The sequence below is a fragment of the Eucyclogobius newberryi genome, unplaced genomic scaffold, assembly GCF_026437365.1.
Source record: "Eucyclogobius newberryi isolate DKJ021-1_F unplaced genomic scaffold, fEucNew1.0.hap1 SCAF_22, whole genome shotgun sequence".
In the NCBI taxonomy this organism is placed as follows: domain Eukaryota; kingdom Metazoa; phylum Chordata; class Actinopteri; order Gobiiformes; family Gobiidae; genus Eucyclogobius; species Eucyclogobius newberryi.
Window position 1 is genome coordinate 16212124 of NW_027315857.1, and position 16529 is coordinate 16228652.

Genomic DNA, 16529 nt, shown 5'->3' on the forward strand with positions numbered 1-16529 from the left:
CAGAAGTCCCTTATGATGACAAGAAAATCAAGGCCAGTTACGTCGCCCGGATTGGCGTCACTGGGGCCCCATCCTGGAGCCAGGCCTGGGATGGGTGCTCGTCGACGAGCGCCTGGTGGTCTTTCCCCACGGGGCACGGCCGGCACAGCCCGATAGAGCTAAGTGTCTGGGGAGGAGGAAGTCTGGGAGTCCCTGCTTAGACTGCTGCCCTCTCGACCCGGCCCCGGATAAAGCGGTAGAAGATGGATGGATGGATGTTTGATATTTTTTTAAGATAACACATTTTTAAACAAACACTTGTGCAACAGTACTTTAGAGATTGCCCTTGGTACACCCTAACTGGCGTACCAAGCGGCACTTTAGCGCGCAGCTCCTCGCGCCTACCTTAAAGATGGGCTGCAATGTTTGTTAATAAGTGGAATATCGCTTTCATTTTTCACAATGAAATCTGGACAGTTAGTTTTAACCAATGACAAATTCGAGTTAATTCGGCCAAATCCGAGAAAACGCCATAGCAACCGCCTTGGTAACCGAATGCTTTAAGAGCGGTTGCAAAGTCAGTGTCGTCACAGCGTGAACACACTGTAGCCGCACACGCTGTAGCCACACTAAATATGAAATATCTGTGGAAATCGCTCACTTGACAAGGATTTAGTTGTATTTTGCTCACTCTTGCTGTCCACTTCAGTGTTAATATCCTCAGTGTTGGCTAGACAGTGTCACGGTGTGACGACACATTTACGGGTTAGGTGAAAAAACACGGACGCAGCAAAAGAGCGTAATTCTTAAAAAAAATAAAAAATTTAAGCAGAGTATCTTGGATAGACTTGGATACTAAAGGCCGACGATGACCTGAAAGCACAATTTCAAACAACTTTGCAGCCCATCTTTAAAGGTTTAATGGACGATTTTTTGGACCCAAATCTGAGTCTTATTTCCTTGTGGCGTGGACAGCCAATTAGTCCTGTCACGTATCAATCATAAAACGCACCTACCGCTCACCTGCAGCCGCGCGCGGCTCGTCCTCACGAGCAGCACGTTTCTGCGTGTCTAAGCGCATTGATCTAACATAATATAGTTCCCTCAGTGTACGGGACAAAACTAAGACAGAGAAAGACAGTTCGAGCTGTCTCTGAAGAAGATGTAAATCTACGGGAGACGAGAGATGCGATGCAATCCGTTGCGCTATAAACATATAAACAAACGCACGTGTGTGTTGTATCAGTCTCCGCCTGAGTTCTCAAATCGCCGAAAAATCGTCCATTGCGCCTTTAAGACGTCAGGATTAATGGGGAGGATTGAAGGACTGCTGGGGCATTCCCGGCCCACATTCCATACCGGACGGTGGCGGTAATGCGTCTTTAGTTGCGTGCCAACTTCTAATAAACAATACTAGAAGAAGAATAAGGAGAAAAAGAAGAAGAAGGAAAAGAAGAAAAAGCTCCCCGCACCGAGCGCATTTCTTTTTCACACATTGTTAGTATGAGCACTGGCGGGAATGCACTTTTAAAAGTTTGCCAACCGCCATAAAACTCTATTAGTAGAAGAAGAAGAAGCTACTGCAGGCGGGGCACACTCAGAGGAAGCTCCCGCTCCAGTTACGGAGGCGAACGTCCAACGTGAAACTAACTTCACCGCGGTCGGCTTCATCGCTTTGATCTGCTTAAACCCGCGACCTACAACGGCTCCAACTCAATCCAGCTGAAGGTAAGTGGAGAATGACATTATATTTGTACAGAAATGTGTTTCATTCACTTGTTTGTAACGTTAGCTAGTCGGCTAACGCTACAAACCTAAAACAACAACACAAATGAAATGAAAACTCTTTTTATCGGCTCGGCTGGATGTGAAGTGACTTACTGAGGGTGTGTGCTATTATTTTACATATGTGTTGCTTTTAATGAAATATATACGCGTTTTACCGTTGTACTAGCAACAATAGCCTCGGAAAAGCTACCGGAAGTTGAGTTTTCGTTTTTGTGTTTTTAATGATAATTAATGATCAATTCTTGTGAAAGTAGGCAGTAGATGGTTAACAGACGTACAAAGAGGACGAATAAGGATAAATAATGAAAGTAAAAGTAAATCAATAAAATCCAGTCAAAGAGGAGAGAAAAGTTGTAGTTGAGTTGAGGGTCAGTTCCAGGTTGTTTTTCAGTCCTTTCTTTCATGTGCTTCTGAGATGAAAAGAAAAAGCATTGTTCCTTATGAAAAACACTGTAAAGTAACAAAAAAAAGTAACACCCCCCAGGATTGAGAGATAACGAAGTAACTGTTGAATTAAAATAAATGAATCATGAGATAGAATACAATAAACCGAGATGAACTAAAGTGAAAGTAGCTTTACTGAGATGAAGCCCATGACACAATTTCTTTAGATTTGATTCAACTCATATATTGAAGCCTTTTTTTAAGTGGGGGCAAATATCACATAAAAAAAACTATTCCCATTTATTTATTAACCCTGCGACGCCCAAAGTCACTTGGATAGGCTCCAGTCACCCGCGACCCCGAAAGGGAACAAGCGGTAGAAAATGAATGAATGATAATGAGGCATTATTGATTACATCCCCAATTGTTCTTTTTCCAACTTGACAAAAAGGGGGCGGCAACGTATAAGATAGATAGAGTGTGGAAAGTGATCTCAAACGTAAATTATGGAGGCCCCAGTGCTTTCAGATTCCACAAACTCCTTGGATGAGCTACACAGAGGTCGATATTTAGATCAATCTACTCAGATCCATATTTGATGCCTAAATCACAGAGTCTTTCGGATATCTCGTACCCCGGACATTATACAAGCCCACTGGTCCTATGGTTCACAAGTCCCAATTTTGAACATAGGTTCTACGCCTAAATAAAACTGATGTTAATTCTACAGCGTCCGCAGAACACGATAGTCTTAAAAATATATAGATATGTCCATCGCGCTCTTCTTTCCTGGTTTCTCGGTATCTGATAGAACTTCTCTCCGTTTATCTTCCCGGTTGCTGCACTCAACTGCCACATATACTTTCACCATTTTGATTATAGTAAAGCGTGCAATATTATTAATGAGGTTTTGGGCCTCTTTGAACTGTGTTTCGTCGTAAATCGAAGCAGACTGCGGTATAGAATGGGCTTGTATAGGTAGACACGCACTGAGGACGGAGAACATGGCCAAAAGAGCCGGGGGGAGCGTGGAGGGAGCGTGAGGGAGCGTGGGGGATGGTCGTGTGACGTCACGTGAATGATCTCTATAAAATAACTGCGGCCTCACTGAAGCTTGTTAAAATGACATATTTTTTTCCATAACACCGCCACTCTTAACCGTGATGAGGAATTGACAAAAGTATAAGTTCTTTATTTAACACCATTATTACTTTACGTCTTCTTTTTCTGTGTTCATGGCAGATCTAAAAGTCCATCAGAAGAATGGCGTTCACCTGTGACCAGTGTGGGAAGACATCGAGGTCTGCTTCTGCTCTCAAACAACACTACAGAACTCATACAGGAGAAAAACCTTACAGCTGTGATGTTTGTGAGAAGGTGTTTTCCCAGTCAAGCAGCTTAATACCACACATGAGAACCCACACTGGAGAAAAACCTTACACCTGTGATGTTTGTGTGAAGGTATTTGCCGAGTCAAGCAGCTTAGTAAGACACATGAGAACCCACACTGGAGAAAAACCTTTTAAGTGTGGCCAGTGTGAAAAGGCTTTTGGAACATCACAGAACCTCTCGACTCACTACCGAACTCACACAGGAGAAAAACCTTACAGCTGTGATGTTTGTGAGAAGACATTTTCAACCTCAACACAGTTAATATCACACATGAAAATCCATACTGAAGAAAAACCTTACAGCTGTGATTTTTGTGAGAAGGTATTTGCCCAGTCAAGCCACTTAGTAAGACACATGAGCGTCCACACTGCTGAAAAGCCTTACAGCTGTGATGTTTGTGAGAAGACATTTTCCCAGTCAAGCCACTTAATATCACACATGAAAATCCACACTGGAGAAAAACCTTACAGCTGCGATGTTTGTGAGAAGACATTTTCATTATCAGGGAACTTAAGAAGACACATGAGAGTCCACACTGGAGAAAAGCCGTTTAAGTGTGGCCAGTGTGAAAAGGCTTTCGGAACATCACAGACCCTCTCGGTTCACTGCCAAATCCACACCGGAGAAAAACCATATGAGTGTGACCAGTGTGGAAACAGTTTTCCTACAGCAAATGAGTTCAAAAAACACATGAGAGTCCACACAGGAGAAAAACCTTACAGCTGTGATGTTTGTGAGAAGGCATTTTCCCAGTCAAGCAGCTTAATACCACACATGAGAATCCACACTGGAGAAAAACCTTACAGCTGTGATGTTTGCGAGAAGGCATTTTCAACCTCAGGCCAGTTAGTAGCACACATGAGAGTCCACTCTGGTGAAAAGCCTTACAGCTGTGATTTTTGTGAGAAGGCATTTTCCCAGTTAGGCAACTTAATATCACACATGAGAATCCACACTGGAGAAAAACCTTACAGCTGTGATGTTTGTGAGAAGACATTTTCCTGGTCAAGCAACTTGGTAAACCACATGAGAATCCACTCTGTTAAAAAGCCTTAGCCTTATCAGATGCATGTGTTTTCATATCAAACACCTGCTGATGTTCATGTTTTACAACAAATTAGCGCTTCACCCGGACACAGTTTTTTAGAAAAACAGGAGGTTTTGACCCTCATCACTGAGTACTTGATTAGCATCAGAATGGCCAGGGCTTCTCCCGCCCCATGGCTTCAAGACACTATTGTATACGACAGGTATGTTGAACCTTAAACTTCCATTTCTGTTTAAAGAGGGATTCTCTTTCTGAACAAAATGGCCTCTGTAGGACATATGTGTCCAAAGAGCCTTTTAAAAGACATTACCTTTTCATAATTAAGACACTGTTGCAGAAAGGAAAGCAAAATGTTGGATTGGTCGAAGAATGTTACCCATCCCCCATGGACCTATATATATATATATATATATATATATATATATATATATATATATATATATATATATATATATATATATATATATATATATATATATATATATATATATATATATATATATATATATATATATATATATATATATATATATATATATATATATATATATATATATATATAAATGCCCAGGTGGGACGAAATGCCCAGGGTGGAAGAAATAAATGCCCAGGGTGGAAGAAATAAATGCCCAGGGTGGACGAAATGCCCAGGGGGGGACGAAATGCCCAGGGGGGACGAAATACTAAGGATAGACGAAATGCCCAGGGTGGACGAAATGCCAAGGATAGACGAAATGCCCAGGGAGAATGAAATGCCATGGGTGGACGAAATTCCCAGAGGGGGTTGAAATGCATAAGTTGGACGCTCTACCTCCTACTGTGCTTTTAGAGACTCTTGGGACCACCAGAAGGCCGGCATTTGGAGAGCGAAGAGCTCTGTTTGGATGATATGGTTCTATAGCTTCTTTGAGGTAGGATGGGGCCATGCCATTTATGGCTTTGTAGGTCAAGAGGAGAATTTAAAATTTGATTCTAAACTGGACAGGAGCCAGTGAAGAGACTTGAGCACCGGCGTAATGTGCTCTCTTCTAGTTCCTGTTAGTTGTCTTGCTGCTGCATTTTGAATCAGTTGAAAGCTGTTTGCCTGCTGCGAGTCGGCACTTACCGTAGTCCAATCTAGATGTTACAAATGCATGGAGACGTTTTTTAGCATCACTTTTTAGGCAGGATTCTTCTGATTTTGGCTATATTACGCAAATGGAAATAGGCTGTTTTACAAGCTTGGTTTATATGTGCTTTAAATGAGAGCTCCTGGTCAAATAAGACTTTGATGTTTCTTACACTAGAAATGGAGGCTACACTGACATTTTCCAGTGTGACTATCTGCTCAGATAGAGTGTCTCGTAGCTGTTCAGAGCCCAACACAATGACTTTGGTTTTTTAAGGGATGAAAAGCAGATAATTAACCCAAAATGACTAGGATTAGCAACATGAATTCATGCTCAATGTTTTTTTTTTTTTTAAGTATAAATACATTTGATTTTTTTTTTTTAAGATAACACATTTTTTAAACAAACACTTGTGCAACAGTACACTTTAGAGACTGTCCCTAACTGGCGTACCAAGCGGCCATTCAGCGCGCAGCTCCCCGCGCCGAGCTACTGCAGGCGGGGCACACTCAGAGGAAGCTCCCGCTCCAGTTACGGAGGCGAACGTCCAACGTGAAACTAACTTCACCGCGGTCGGCTTCATCGCTTTGATCTGCTTAAACCCGCGACCTACAACGGCTCCAACTCAATCCAGCTGAAGGTAAGTGGAGAATGACATTATATTTGTACAGAAATGTGTTTCATTCACTTGTTTGTAACGTTAGCTAGTCGGCTAACGCTACAAACCTAAAACAACAACACAAATGAAATGAAAACTCTTTTTATCGGCTCGGCTGGATGTGAAGTGACTTACTGAGGGTGTGTGCTATTATTTTACATATTTATTGTTTTTAATGAAGGATATACGCTTTTTTACCGTTGTCCCAGCAGCAATAGCCTCGGAAAAGCTACCGGAAGTAGAGGAGGTTTTGTTTTTGTGTTTTTGATGATAATTTCAATGAATACATCAATTCTTGTGAAAGTAGGCAGTAAATGTTTAACAAACATACAAGGAGGACGAATAAGGATAAATAAATAAGGATAAATAAATAAAATCCAGTCAAAGAGAGAAGAGTTGTAGTTCAGTTGAGGTTGAGTTCCAGGTTGTTCAGTCCTTTCTTTCATGTGCTTCAGATATGAAAAGAAAAAACATAGTTCCTTAAGAAAAACACTGTAAAGTAATAAAAAAGTAACACCCCCAGGATTGAGAGATAACAAAGTAACTGTTGAATTAAAATAAATTAATCATGAGAAATAATACAATAAACCAAGATAAGCCAAAGTGAAAGTAGCTTTACTGAGATGAAGCCCATAACACAATTTCTTTAGATTTGATTCAACTCACATATTAAAGCCTTTTTTTTTTTAAAGTGGGGCAAATATCATATAAAGAAAACTATTCCCATCTATGTATTAACCCTGCGACGAGTTGGCCACTGTCTAGGGCCAACTCATCGCCCAAAGTCACTTGGATAGGCTCCAGTCACCCGCGACCTCGAAAGGGAAAAAGCGGTAGAAAATGAATGAATGAATGAATGAATGATAATGAGGCATTGTTAACTAGATAATTTGCAACGGCTGAAGCCATTGCTAGAGTGTCTGCGTCTCTCCCCCTCCCCTCTCTCGCTCTCGCTCTCGCTCAACTGGCTCCGTCACAAAAGTCTAAAGAATAAAGCCTAAAGAATTACGCAGACGCTCATAATGCCCCATTTATTTCACTGGGGAAAAAGTACAAGTTGTTCAAATGTCAAAAGTAATAGCACACGTACTACTGCGAAAGCGATCATAATAAGGTACAACATGTTGAAATCGGTTGAAGCGTTAAGGAGTTGAAATTGGCTTAATGGAAAATCATGGAAAATTTTACATAATCACGTTCAGTATACAATTATATAATTAGAGTATATATATTGCATCGATGTATATAAAACACAAGATAATCTTGCCTGTTGTTGACAGAGATCCAAACTACTAAAGAATAAAGTCTACCTCTCTCTCTCTCTCTCTCTCTCTCTCTCTCTCTCTCTCTCTCTCTCTCTCTCTCTCTCTCTCTCTCTCTCTCTCTCTCTGTCTCTCTCTCTCCCCTCTCTCTCTCCCTCTCCCTCTCCCTCTCCCTTCTCCCTCTCTCCCTCTCCCTCTCTCTCTCTCTCTCTCTCTCTCTCTCTCTCTCTCTCTCTCTCTCTCTCTCTCTCTCTCTCTCTCTCTCTCTCTCTCTCTCTCTCTCTCTCTCTCTCTCTCTCTCTCTCTCTCTCCTCTTCTCTCTCTCTCTCTCTCTCTCTCTCTCTTCTCTCTCTCTCTCTCTCTCTCTCTCTCTCTCTCTCTCTCCCTCTCTCTCACTCCATACCTCCCTAAATAAAGCCTAAAGAATAAAGTCTACTTCTCTCCCTCTCACTCCCTCCCTCTCTCCCTCACCCTCTCTCGCTCGACTGGCTCCGTCACAAAATTCTAAAGATTAAAGCCTAAAGAATAAAGCCTAAAGAATAAAGCCTAAAGATAAAGCCTAAAGATTAAAGCCTAAAGAATAAAGCCTAAAGAATAAAGCCTAAAGAATAAAGCCTAAAGATTAAAGCCTAAAGAATAAAGCCTAAAGAATTAAAGTCTAAAGAATTCTGCAGACACTCATAATGCCCAAATTCATTTAACTGGGGATAACTGATACTTTTGAAAGTTCGACAATTCTGCAAAAAGTACAAGTTGTTCAAATGTAAAAAGTAATAGCACACGTACTACTGCGAAAGCGATCGTAATGAGGTATAACATGTTGAAATCGGTTAAAGCGTTAAGGAGTTGAAACTGGCTAAATGGAGTACTAATACTTTTGCAAATTCTGTAAAAAGTACAAGTTTTTCAAATGTCAAAAGTCATAGCACACGTACTACTGTGAAACCGATCATAATGAGGTTGAACATGTTGAAATCGGTTGAAGCGTTAAGGAGTTGAAACTGGCTAAATTGAAAACATTATAGTGCCCGTGAAATACAAGAACATATAGTGCCTGCGTGACATCACGCAGACACTCAATTACATCCCCAATTGTTTTTTTTCCAACAAAGTCACATTTTAGAAGGTTTGAGTCAAATTTCAGTTCAATTCAATTTATTTTTGTAACGCCCAAATCACAACAACAGTTGCCTCTGAGGGCGACAGTGAAAAATTGATTAACTATGTCTAGACTCTATGTTCTAGAGTCCCCTGTCCTTAGACCCCTTAGACCAGGAAAAACTACAAAAAACCTCCTTGGGAAAAAGTAGAAACCTGGAGGAGTTCCACAGTGAAGGAGAGATCCGACTCTCACAGACGGACACGAGAAAGACAGTGGAGCTGGAGCCACTCAGGAGGAGAACCAGCTCTTCAGGAGGAGAACCAGCTCTTCAGGAGGAGAACCAGCTCTTCAGGAGGAGAACCAGCTCTTCAGGAGGAGAACCAGCTCTTCAGGAGGAGAACAAGCTCTTCAACCACCTTCCCGCACGACCGTGTTTTGATCGCGATTGCCCCGACACTGATTTCTTAGACTTTATTCTTTAAACCCCCTACTCTCTGTACCTCCCTCACCTTTCCACGCTCTATCAGTGCAAAGGAAGGCAACACGGGACGGACAAGAGGGCGGCAACGTATGACAAGGGGGCGGCAACGTATGACAAGGGGGCGGCAACGTATGACAAGGGGGCGGCAACGTATGACAAGGGGCCGGCAACGTATGACAAGGGGCCGGCAACGTATGACAAGGGGCCGGCAACGTATGACAAGGGGCCGGCAACGTATGACAAGGGGCCGGCAACGTATGACAAGGGGCCGGCAACGTATGACAAGGGGCCGGCAACGTATGACAAGGGGCCGGCAACGTATGACAAGGGGCCGGCAACGTATGACAAGGGGGCGGCAACGTATGACAAGGGGGCGGCAACGTATGACAAGGGGGCGGCAACGTATGACAAGGGGGCGGCAACGTATGACAAGGGGCCGGCAACGTATGACAAGGGGCCGGCAACGTATGACAAGGGGCCGGCAACGTATGACAAGGGGCCGGCAACGTATGACAAGGGGCCGGCAACGTATGACAAGGGGCCGGCAACGTATGACAAGGGGCCGGCAACGTATGACAAGGGGGCGGCAACGAATGACAAGGGGGCGGCAACGAATGACAAGGGGGCGGCAACGAATGACAAGGGGGCGGCAACGAATGACAAGGGGGCGGCAACGAATGACAAGGGGGCGGCAAATGACAACGGGGCGGCAACGAATGACAAGGGGGCGGCAACGTATGCGATAGTGTGGAAAGTGATCTCAAACGTAAATTATGGAGGCCCCAGTGCTTTCAGATTCCACAAACTCCTTGGATGAGCTACACAGAGGTTGATATTTAGAAAAGCTGCGATCAATCAACTCAGATCCATATTTTATGTCTAAATCACCGACTCTTCCAGATATCTCCAATCCCACTGGTCCCATGGTTCACAAGTCCCAGTTTTGAACAAAGTGTCTAGGTGCCTAAATAAAACTGATGTTTATTCTACAGTGTGAGCAGAACAGGTGTGTGTGTGTGTGTGTGTGTGTACATATGTATGTATGTGTATGTATGTGTATGTATGTGTATGTATGTTTATGTATGTTTATGTATGTATATGTATGTATATGTCTATCGCGCTCTTTTTTCCGGGTTTCTCGGTATCGGATAGATCTTCTCTCAGTTTATTTTCCTGGTTGCTGCACTCAACTGCCACATAAACCTTCACCATTGTGCTAATAGTAAAGCGTGCAATATCATGAATGAGGTTTTGGGCCTCTTTGAACTGTGTTTCGTCAGAAATTGAAGCAGACAGACAGCGGTATAGAATGGGCTTGTATAGGTAAACACGCACTGAAGACGGAGAACATGGCCAAAAGAGCCGGGGGGAGCGTGGAGGGAGCGTGGGGGATGGTCGTGTGACGTCACGTGAATGATCTCTATAAAATAACTGCGGCCTCACTGAAGCTTGTTAAAATGACTTATTTTTTTTTCCATAACACCACCACTCTTAACCGTGATGAGGAATTGACAAAAGTATAAGTTCTTTATTTAACACCATTATTACTTTACGTCTTCTTTTTCAGTGTTCATGGCAGATCTAAAAGTCCATCAGAAAAATGGCGTTCACCTGTGACCAGTGTGGAAAGACATCGAGGTCTGCTTCTGCTCTCAAAGAACACTACAGAACTCATACAGGAGAAAAGCCTTACAGCTGTGATGTTTGTGAGAAGGTATTTTCCCAGTCAAGCAGCTTAATATCACACATGAGAACCCACACTGGAGAAAAACCTTACAGCTGTGATGTTTGTGTGAAGGTATTTGCCCAGTCAAGCAGCTTAGTAAGACACATGAGAACCCACACTGGAGAAAAACCTTACAGCTGTGATGTTTGCGTGAAGACATTTTCAGAATCAATTAACTTAGTAAGACACATGAAAACCCACACTGGAGAAAAGCCTTTTAAGTGTGGCCAGTGTGAAAAGGCTTTTGGAACATCACAGAACCTCTCGACTCACTACCGAACTCACACAGGAGAAAAACCTTACAGCTGTGATGTTTGTGAGAAGACATTTTCAGCCTCAACCCACTTAATATCACACATGAAAATCCACACTGGAGAAAAACCTTTCAGCTCAAGCAAAGCAATGTTGGATTGGTCGAAGAATGTTACCCATCCCCATGGACCAACAAAACTGTCTTCACCCCCCCCTCCCCCCCTTTGGGTCAACACCTCTGATAAAGAACACAGAGGACACCAAATGGATCCAAGGACCTGACCCCTGTGGAGAAATGGAATCGTCCACTTTAACAAATCCTCTTGTTCTGCTGGATGGAAACTTTCTCAGGATTGAGTCCTCGATGACTGTATTTCAAATTTAAACTGACTTAACGTTTTCTCTGTGATCTAAACTTGTAACTGAATCCTGCTTTAGTTTAGTTTGTTTGAATGTTTATGTCATATTTAATGTACTTCCTCATCACCTGCTAATGATTTGTGTTCATTGACATTGTTGCAGTATTTTGCTATGGTTACATGTAATTTTGCTGGTTTAAATTATATTTGTCCAAATTGGGAATATGTTTGACTGTGAGTTAAAAGGCACGCCACTCTAGGCCACACCTCCAAGACCAGCTCCACAGACGGCTCTAAGGACCCAAAGATCTCTGAGGAGGCCTTGATCCACATCTGAGCCTTCTCTTGGACACGTGAGACCCGAGAGTGGTTGAAACTTGCAGAGTGGCATTAAAGTGAGGTTCCATCCAGATCATTTTAGAATGAATCAAAGCTTACTTTTCATTACCAAAATGTATTTGAAATAAGTCCAGGCATAGCTTGTGTAATGAATTGCTTTGATATTGTTTTAATAAACCACACAAAATCATTCTGGTTTATAGACCTTTTTATTGATCTTTTTTAGATTTATAATTGTCAGTCAATGAATCGAGTACTCCCCTTTCAGAAAATGAGACTCCGTAGGTATTAATGTTTTGCTGAACAAGCTTCAAATGGTGCCTTTTTAAAATATATATCAGAACATTAACTACCTAAAATCCTAAACCCAGAGGATATACATTACATATTGGTGCAGCTGTGTGAGGAGGATACGAGAGATATACCCTACATAATGGTGCTGCCAGTATGTGGTGTTCAGGCTGATGTCTAGTATGCAGAAACTCGAGTCCCCAAACTGGAGGAATGGCTTGAGCAGATCCCAGGAAAAACATCAGACATCTCGGTCCAGAAAAGTGCAGGAACAGCAAAGATACTGAAGAACCCTCAAGCTCCCAGGGGCCTCTGATGGAGGACCCCAGCTTGAAGGGGAATAAATGAGGCGGCCCGCGGAGGGAAGGAAGAGTTTAACATTTTGTATATGTATATATATACATATATATATTAATCCATAACGTTATTGACACACAGGTAGAGAAGACGCGGAGAGACTGTTTAGCCAATCAGAATGCAGAACACAATGCATGATGAAAATCCGCGAAAAGTGAACCGCAATATAGCGAGGATCATATATATATATTATATATATTATTATATATATATATATATATATATATATATATATATATATATATATATATATATCCTTGATTGTTGAAGAAAAATATTCTTTAAAAATCTACAAAAGGTTACCTTTTTAACCCAAAAGGACTAGGATTAGTAACATGAATTCATGCTCAATGTTTTTTCTTTTCTTTTTTCTTTTTAAGTATAAATACATTTGATTTTTTTTTTAAGATAACATATTTTTAAACAAACACTTGTGCAACAGTACTTTAGAGACTGTCCCTAACTGGCGTACCAAGCGGCCATTCAGCGCGCAGCTCCCCGCGCCGAGCTACTGCAGGCGGGGCACACTCAGAGGAAGCTCCCGCTCCAGTTACGGAGGCGAACGTCCAACGTGAAACTAACTTCACCGCGGTCGGCTTCATCGCTTTGATCTGCTTAAACCCGCGACCTACAACGGCTCCAACTCAATCCAGCTGAAGGTAAGTGGAGAATGACATTATATTTGTACAGAAATGTGTTTCATTCACTTGTTTGTAACGTTAGCTAGTCGGCTAACGCTACAAACCTAAAACAACAACACAAATGAAATGAAAACTCTTTTTATCGGCTCGGCTGGATGTGAAGTGACTTACTGAGGGTGTGTGCTATTATTTTACATATTTATTGTTTTTAATGAAGGATATACGCTTTTTTTACCGTTGTCCCAGCAGCAATAGCCTCGGAAAAGCTACCGGAAGTAGAGGAGGTTTTGTTTTTGTGTTTTTGATGATAATTTCAATGAATACATCAATTCTTGTGAAAGTAGGCAGTAAATGTTTAACAAACATACAAGGAGGACGAATAAGGATAAATAAATAAGGATAAATAAATAAAATCCAGTCAAAGAGAGAAGAGTTGTAGTTCAGTTGAGGTTGAGTTCCAGGTTGTTCAGTCCTTTCTTTCATGTGCTTCAGATATGAAAAGAAAAAACATAGTTCCTTAAGAAAAACACTGTAAAGTAATAAAAAAGTAACACCCCCAGGATTGAGAGATAACGAAGTAACTGTTGAATTAAAATAAATTAATCATGAGAAATAATACAATAAACCAAAGTGAAAGTAGCGTTACTGAAATGAAGCCCATGACACAATTTCTTTAGATTTGATTCAACTCACATATTAAAGGCTTTTTTTTAAGTGGGGCAAATATTATATAAAGAAAACTATTCCCATTTATTTCTTAACCCTGTGACGAGTTGGCCACTGTCCAGGGCCAACTCAAGTCACTTGGATAGGCTCCAGTCACCCGCGACGGGTAGAAAATGAATAATAATTAGGCATTGTTAATTACATCCCCAATTGTCCTTTTTCCAACTTGACATAAAAAGTCACATTTTAGAAGGTTTGAGTCAAATTTCAATTCAATTTATTTTTGTAACGCCCCAAAATCACAACAACAGTTACCTCTGAGGGCGACAGTGAAAAACTGATTAACTATGTCCGTGGGGACGAGGGACGATGTTCCAGAGTCTCCTGTCCTTAGACCCTCTTTCTCGACCAGGAAAAACTACAAATAACCTCCTTGGGAAAAAGTAGAAACCTGGAGGAGTTCCACTCTGAAAGAGAGATCTGACTCTCACAGACGGACACGAGAAAGACAGTGGAGCTGGAGCCACTCAGGAGGAGAACCAGCTCTTTGACCACCTTCCCACGCGACCGTGTTTTGATCGCGATTGCCCCGACACTGCATTCTGTTAGACTTTATTCTTTAGACTTTATTCTTTAGACTTTATTCTTTAAACCCCCTCCTCTCTGTACCTCCTTCACCTTTCCACGTTCTATCAGTGCAAAGGAAGGCAACACGGGACGGACAAGAGGGCGGCAACGTATGACAAGGGGGTGGCAACGTATGCGATCGTAAGCGATAGAGTTGCCGCCCCCTTGTCATACGTTGCCGCCCTTTGGCCGTCACTTGTTACGTTCCTTTGCACTGATAGAGCGTGGAAAGTGATCTCAAACGTAAATTATGGAGGCCCCAGTGCTTTCAGATTCCACAAACTCCTTGGATGAGCTACACAGAGGTCGATATTTAGAAAAGCTGCGATCAATCAACTCAGATCCATATTTTATGTCTAAATCACAGACTCTTCCAGATATCTCCAAGCCCACTGGTCCGATGGTTCACAAGTCCCAATTTTTAACAAAGGGTCTACGCCTAAATAAAACTGATGTTAATTCTACAGCGTTTATACCAGAGCTCCAGTGCAGGCAGCGATGCGTGAGGCTGCATGCCCGGGGTTTGGTCACCTGCACCGGGGCAGAACAGCTGTCAGCTCCCAGCGCCGCAAGCCGCTCCGGAGATAAAACTGATGTTAATTCTACAGTGTGCGCAAAACACGATAGTCTTAAATATATATATATAGATATGTCCATCGCGCTCTTCTTTCCGGGTTTCTCGGTATCTGATTGAACTTCTCTCCGTTTATCTTCCCGGTTGCTGCACTCAACTGGCACATATACCTTCACCATTTTGATTATAGTAAAGCGTGCAATATCATTAATGAGCTTTTCGGCCTCTTCTAACCGTGTTTCGTCGTAAATCGAAGCAGACAGACTGTGGTATAGAATGGGCTTGTATAGGTAGACACGCACTGAGGACGGACAACATGGCCAAAAGAGCCTGGAGGAGCGTGGAGGGAGCGTGGGGGATGGTCGTGTGACGTCACGTGAATGATCTCTATAAAATAACTGCGGCCTCACTGAAGCTTGTTAAAATGACTTATTTTTCACCACTCTTAACAGTGATGAGGAATTGACAGAAGTATAAGTTCTTTATTTAACACCATTATTACTTTACGTCGTCTTTTTCTGTGTTCATGGCAGATCTAAAAGTCCATCAGAAGAATGGCGTTTACCTGTGACCAGTGTGGGAAGACATCGAGGTCTGCTTCTGCTCTCAAACAACACTACATAACTCATACAGGAGAAAAGCCTTTTAGGTGTGGCCAGTGTGAAAAGGCTTTTGAAACATCACAGCATCTCTCGACTCACTACCAAATCCACACAGGAGAAAAACCATATGAGTGTGACCAGTGTGGAAACTGTTTTCCTAGAGCAGATGATCTCAAAAAACACATGAGAATCCACACTGGAGAAAAACCTTACAGCTGTGATGTTTGTGAGAAGGCATTTTCCCAGTTAAGCAGCTTAATACCACACATGAGGATCCACACTGGAGAAAAACCTTACAGCTGTGATGTTTGTGAGAAGACATTTTCAACCTCAAGCCAGTTAGTAGCACACATGAGAGTCCACTCTGCTGAAAAGCCTTACAGCTGTGATTTTTGTGAGAAGGCATTTTCCCAGTTAAGCCACTTAATAGCACACATGAGAATCCACACTGGAGAAAAACCTTACAGCTGTCATATTTGTGAGAAGGCATTTTCCCGGTCAAGCATTTTAGTAAACCACATGAGAATCCACAGTGGAGAAAAACCTTACAGCTGTCATGTTTGTGAGAAGGCATTTTCCCGGTCAAGCGGCTTAATAAGCCACATGAGAATCCACACTGGACAAAAACCTTACAGCTGTCATGTTTGTGAGAAGACATTTTCGACCTCAAGCCACTTAACAAGACACATGAGAATGCACACTGGAGAAAAGCCTTACAGCTGTGATGTTTGTGAGAAGGCATTTGCCCGGTCAAGCAGCTTAGTAAACCACATGAGAATCCACCCTGTTGAAAAGCCTTAGCCTTATCAGATGCATGTGTTTTCATATCAAACACATGTTCATGTTTTACGATAAGTTACCGGACACAGTTTTTTAGAAAAACAAGAGGTTT

The 16529-nt window shown here is 42.2% G+C and overlaps 1 protein-coding gene across 1 annotated transcript in view; it reads left to right on the plus strand.

Moving 5' to 3' along the window:
- Positions 1 to 1426: 1426 nt before the first annotated feature.
- LOC140371416 (uncharacterized) overlaps positions 1427 to 16529 on the plus strand; it is a 16206-nt gene continuing 1103 nt past the window's right edge. The window contains exons 1-4 of the mRNA XM_072458538.1: positions 1427 to 1707; positions 3394 to 4510; positions 10808 to 11150; positions 15589 to 16529. The exon at positions 15589 to 16529 is cut by the window's right edge and continues 1103 nt beyond it. Of these exons, the coding sequence (XP_072314639.1) occupies positions 3415 to 4510; positions 10808 to 11150; positions 15589 to 16438 (2289 nt within the window). The 5' untranslated portion in view covers positions 1427 to 1707; positions 3394 to 3414 and the 3' untranslated portion in view covers positions 16439 to 16529. The remainder of the gene's footprint in view (positions 1708 to 3393; positions 4511 to 10807; positions 11151 to 15588) is intronic.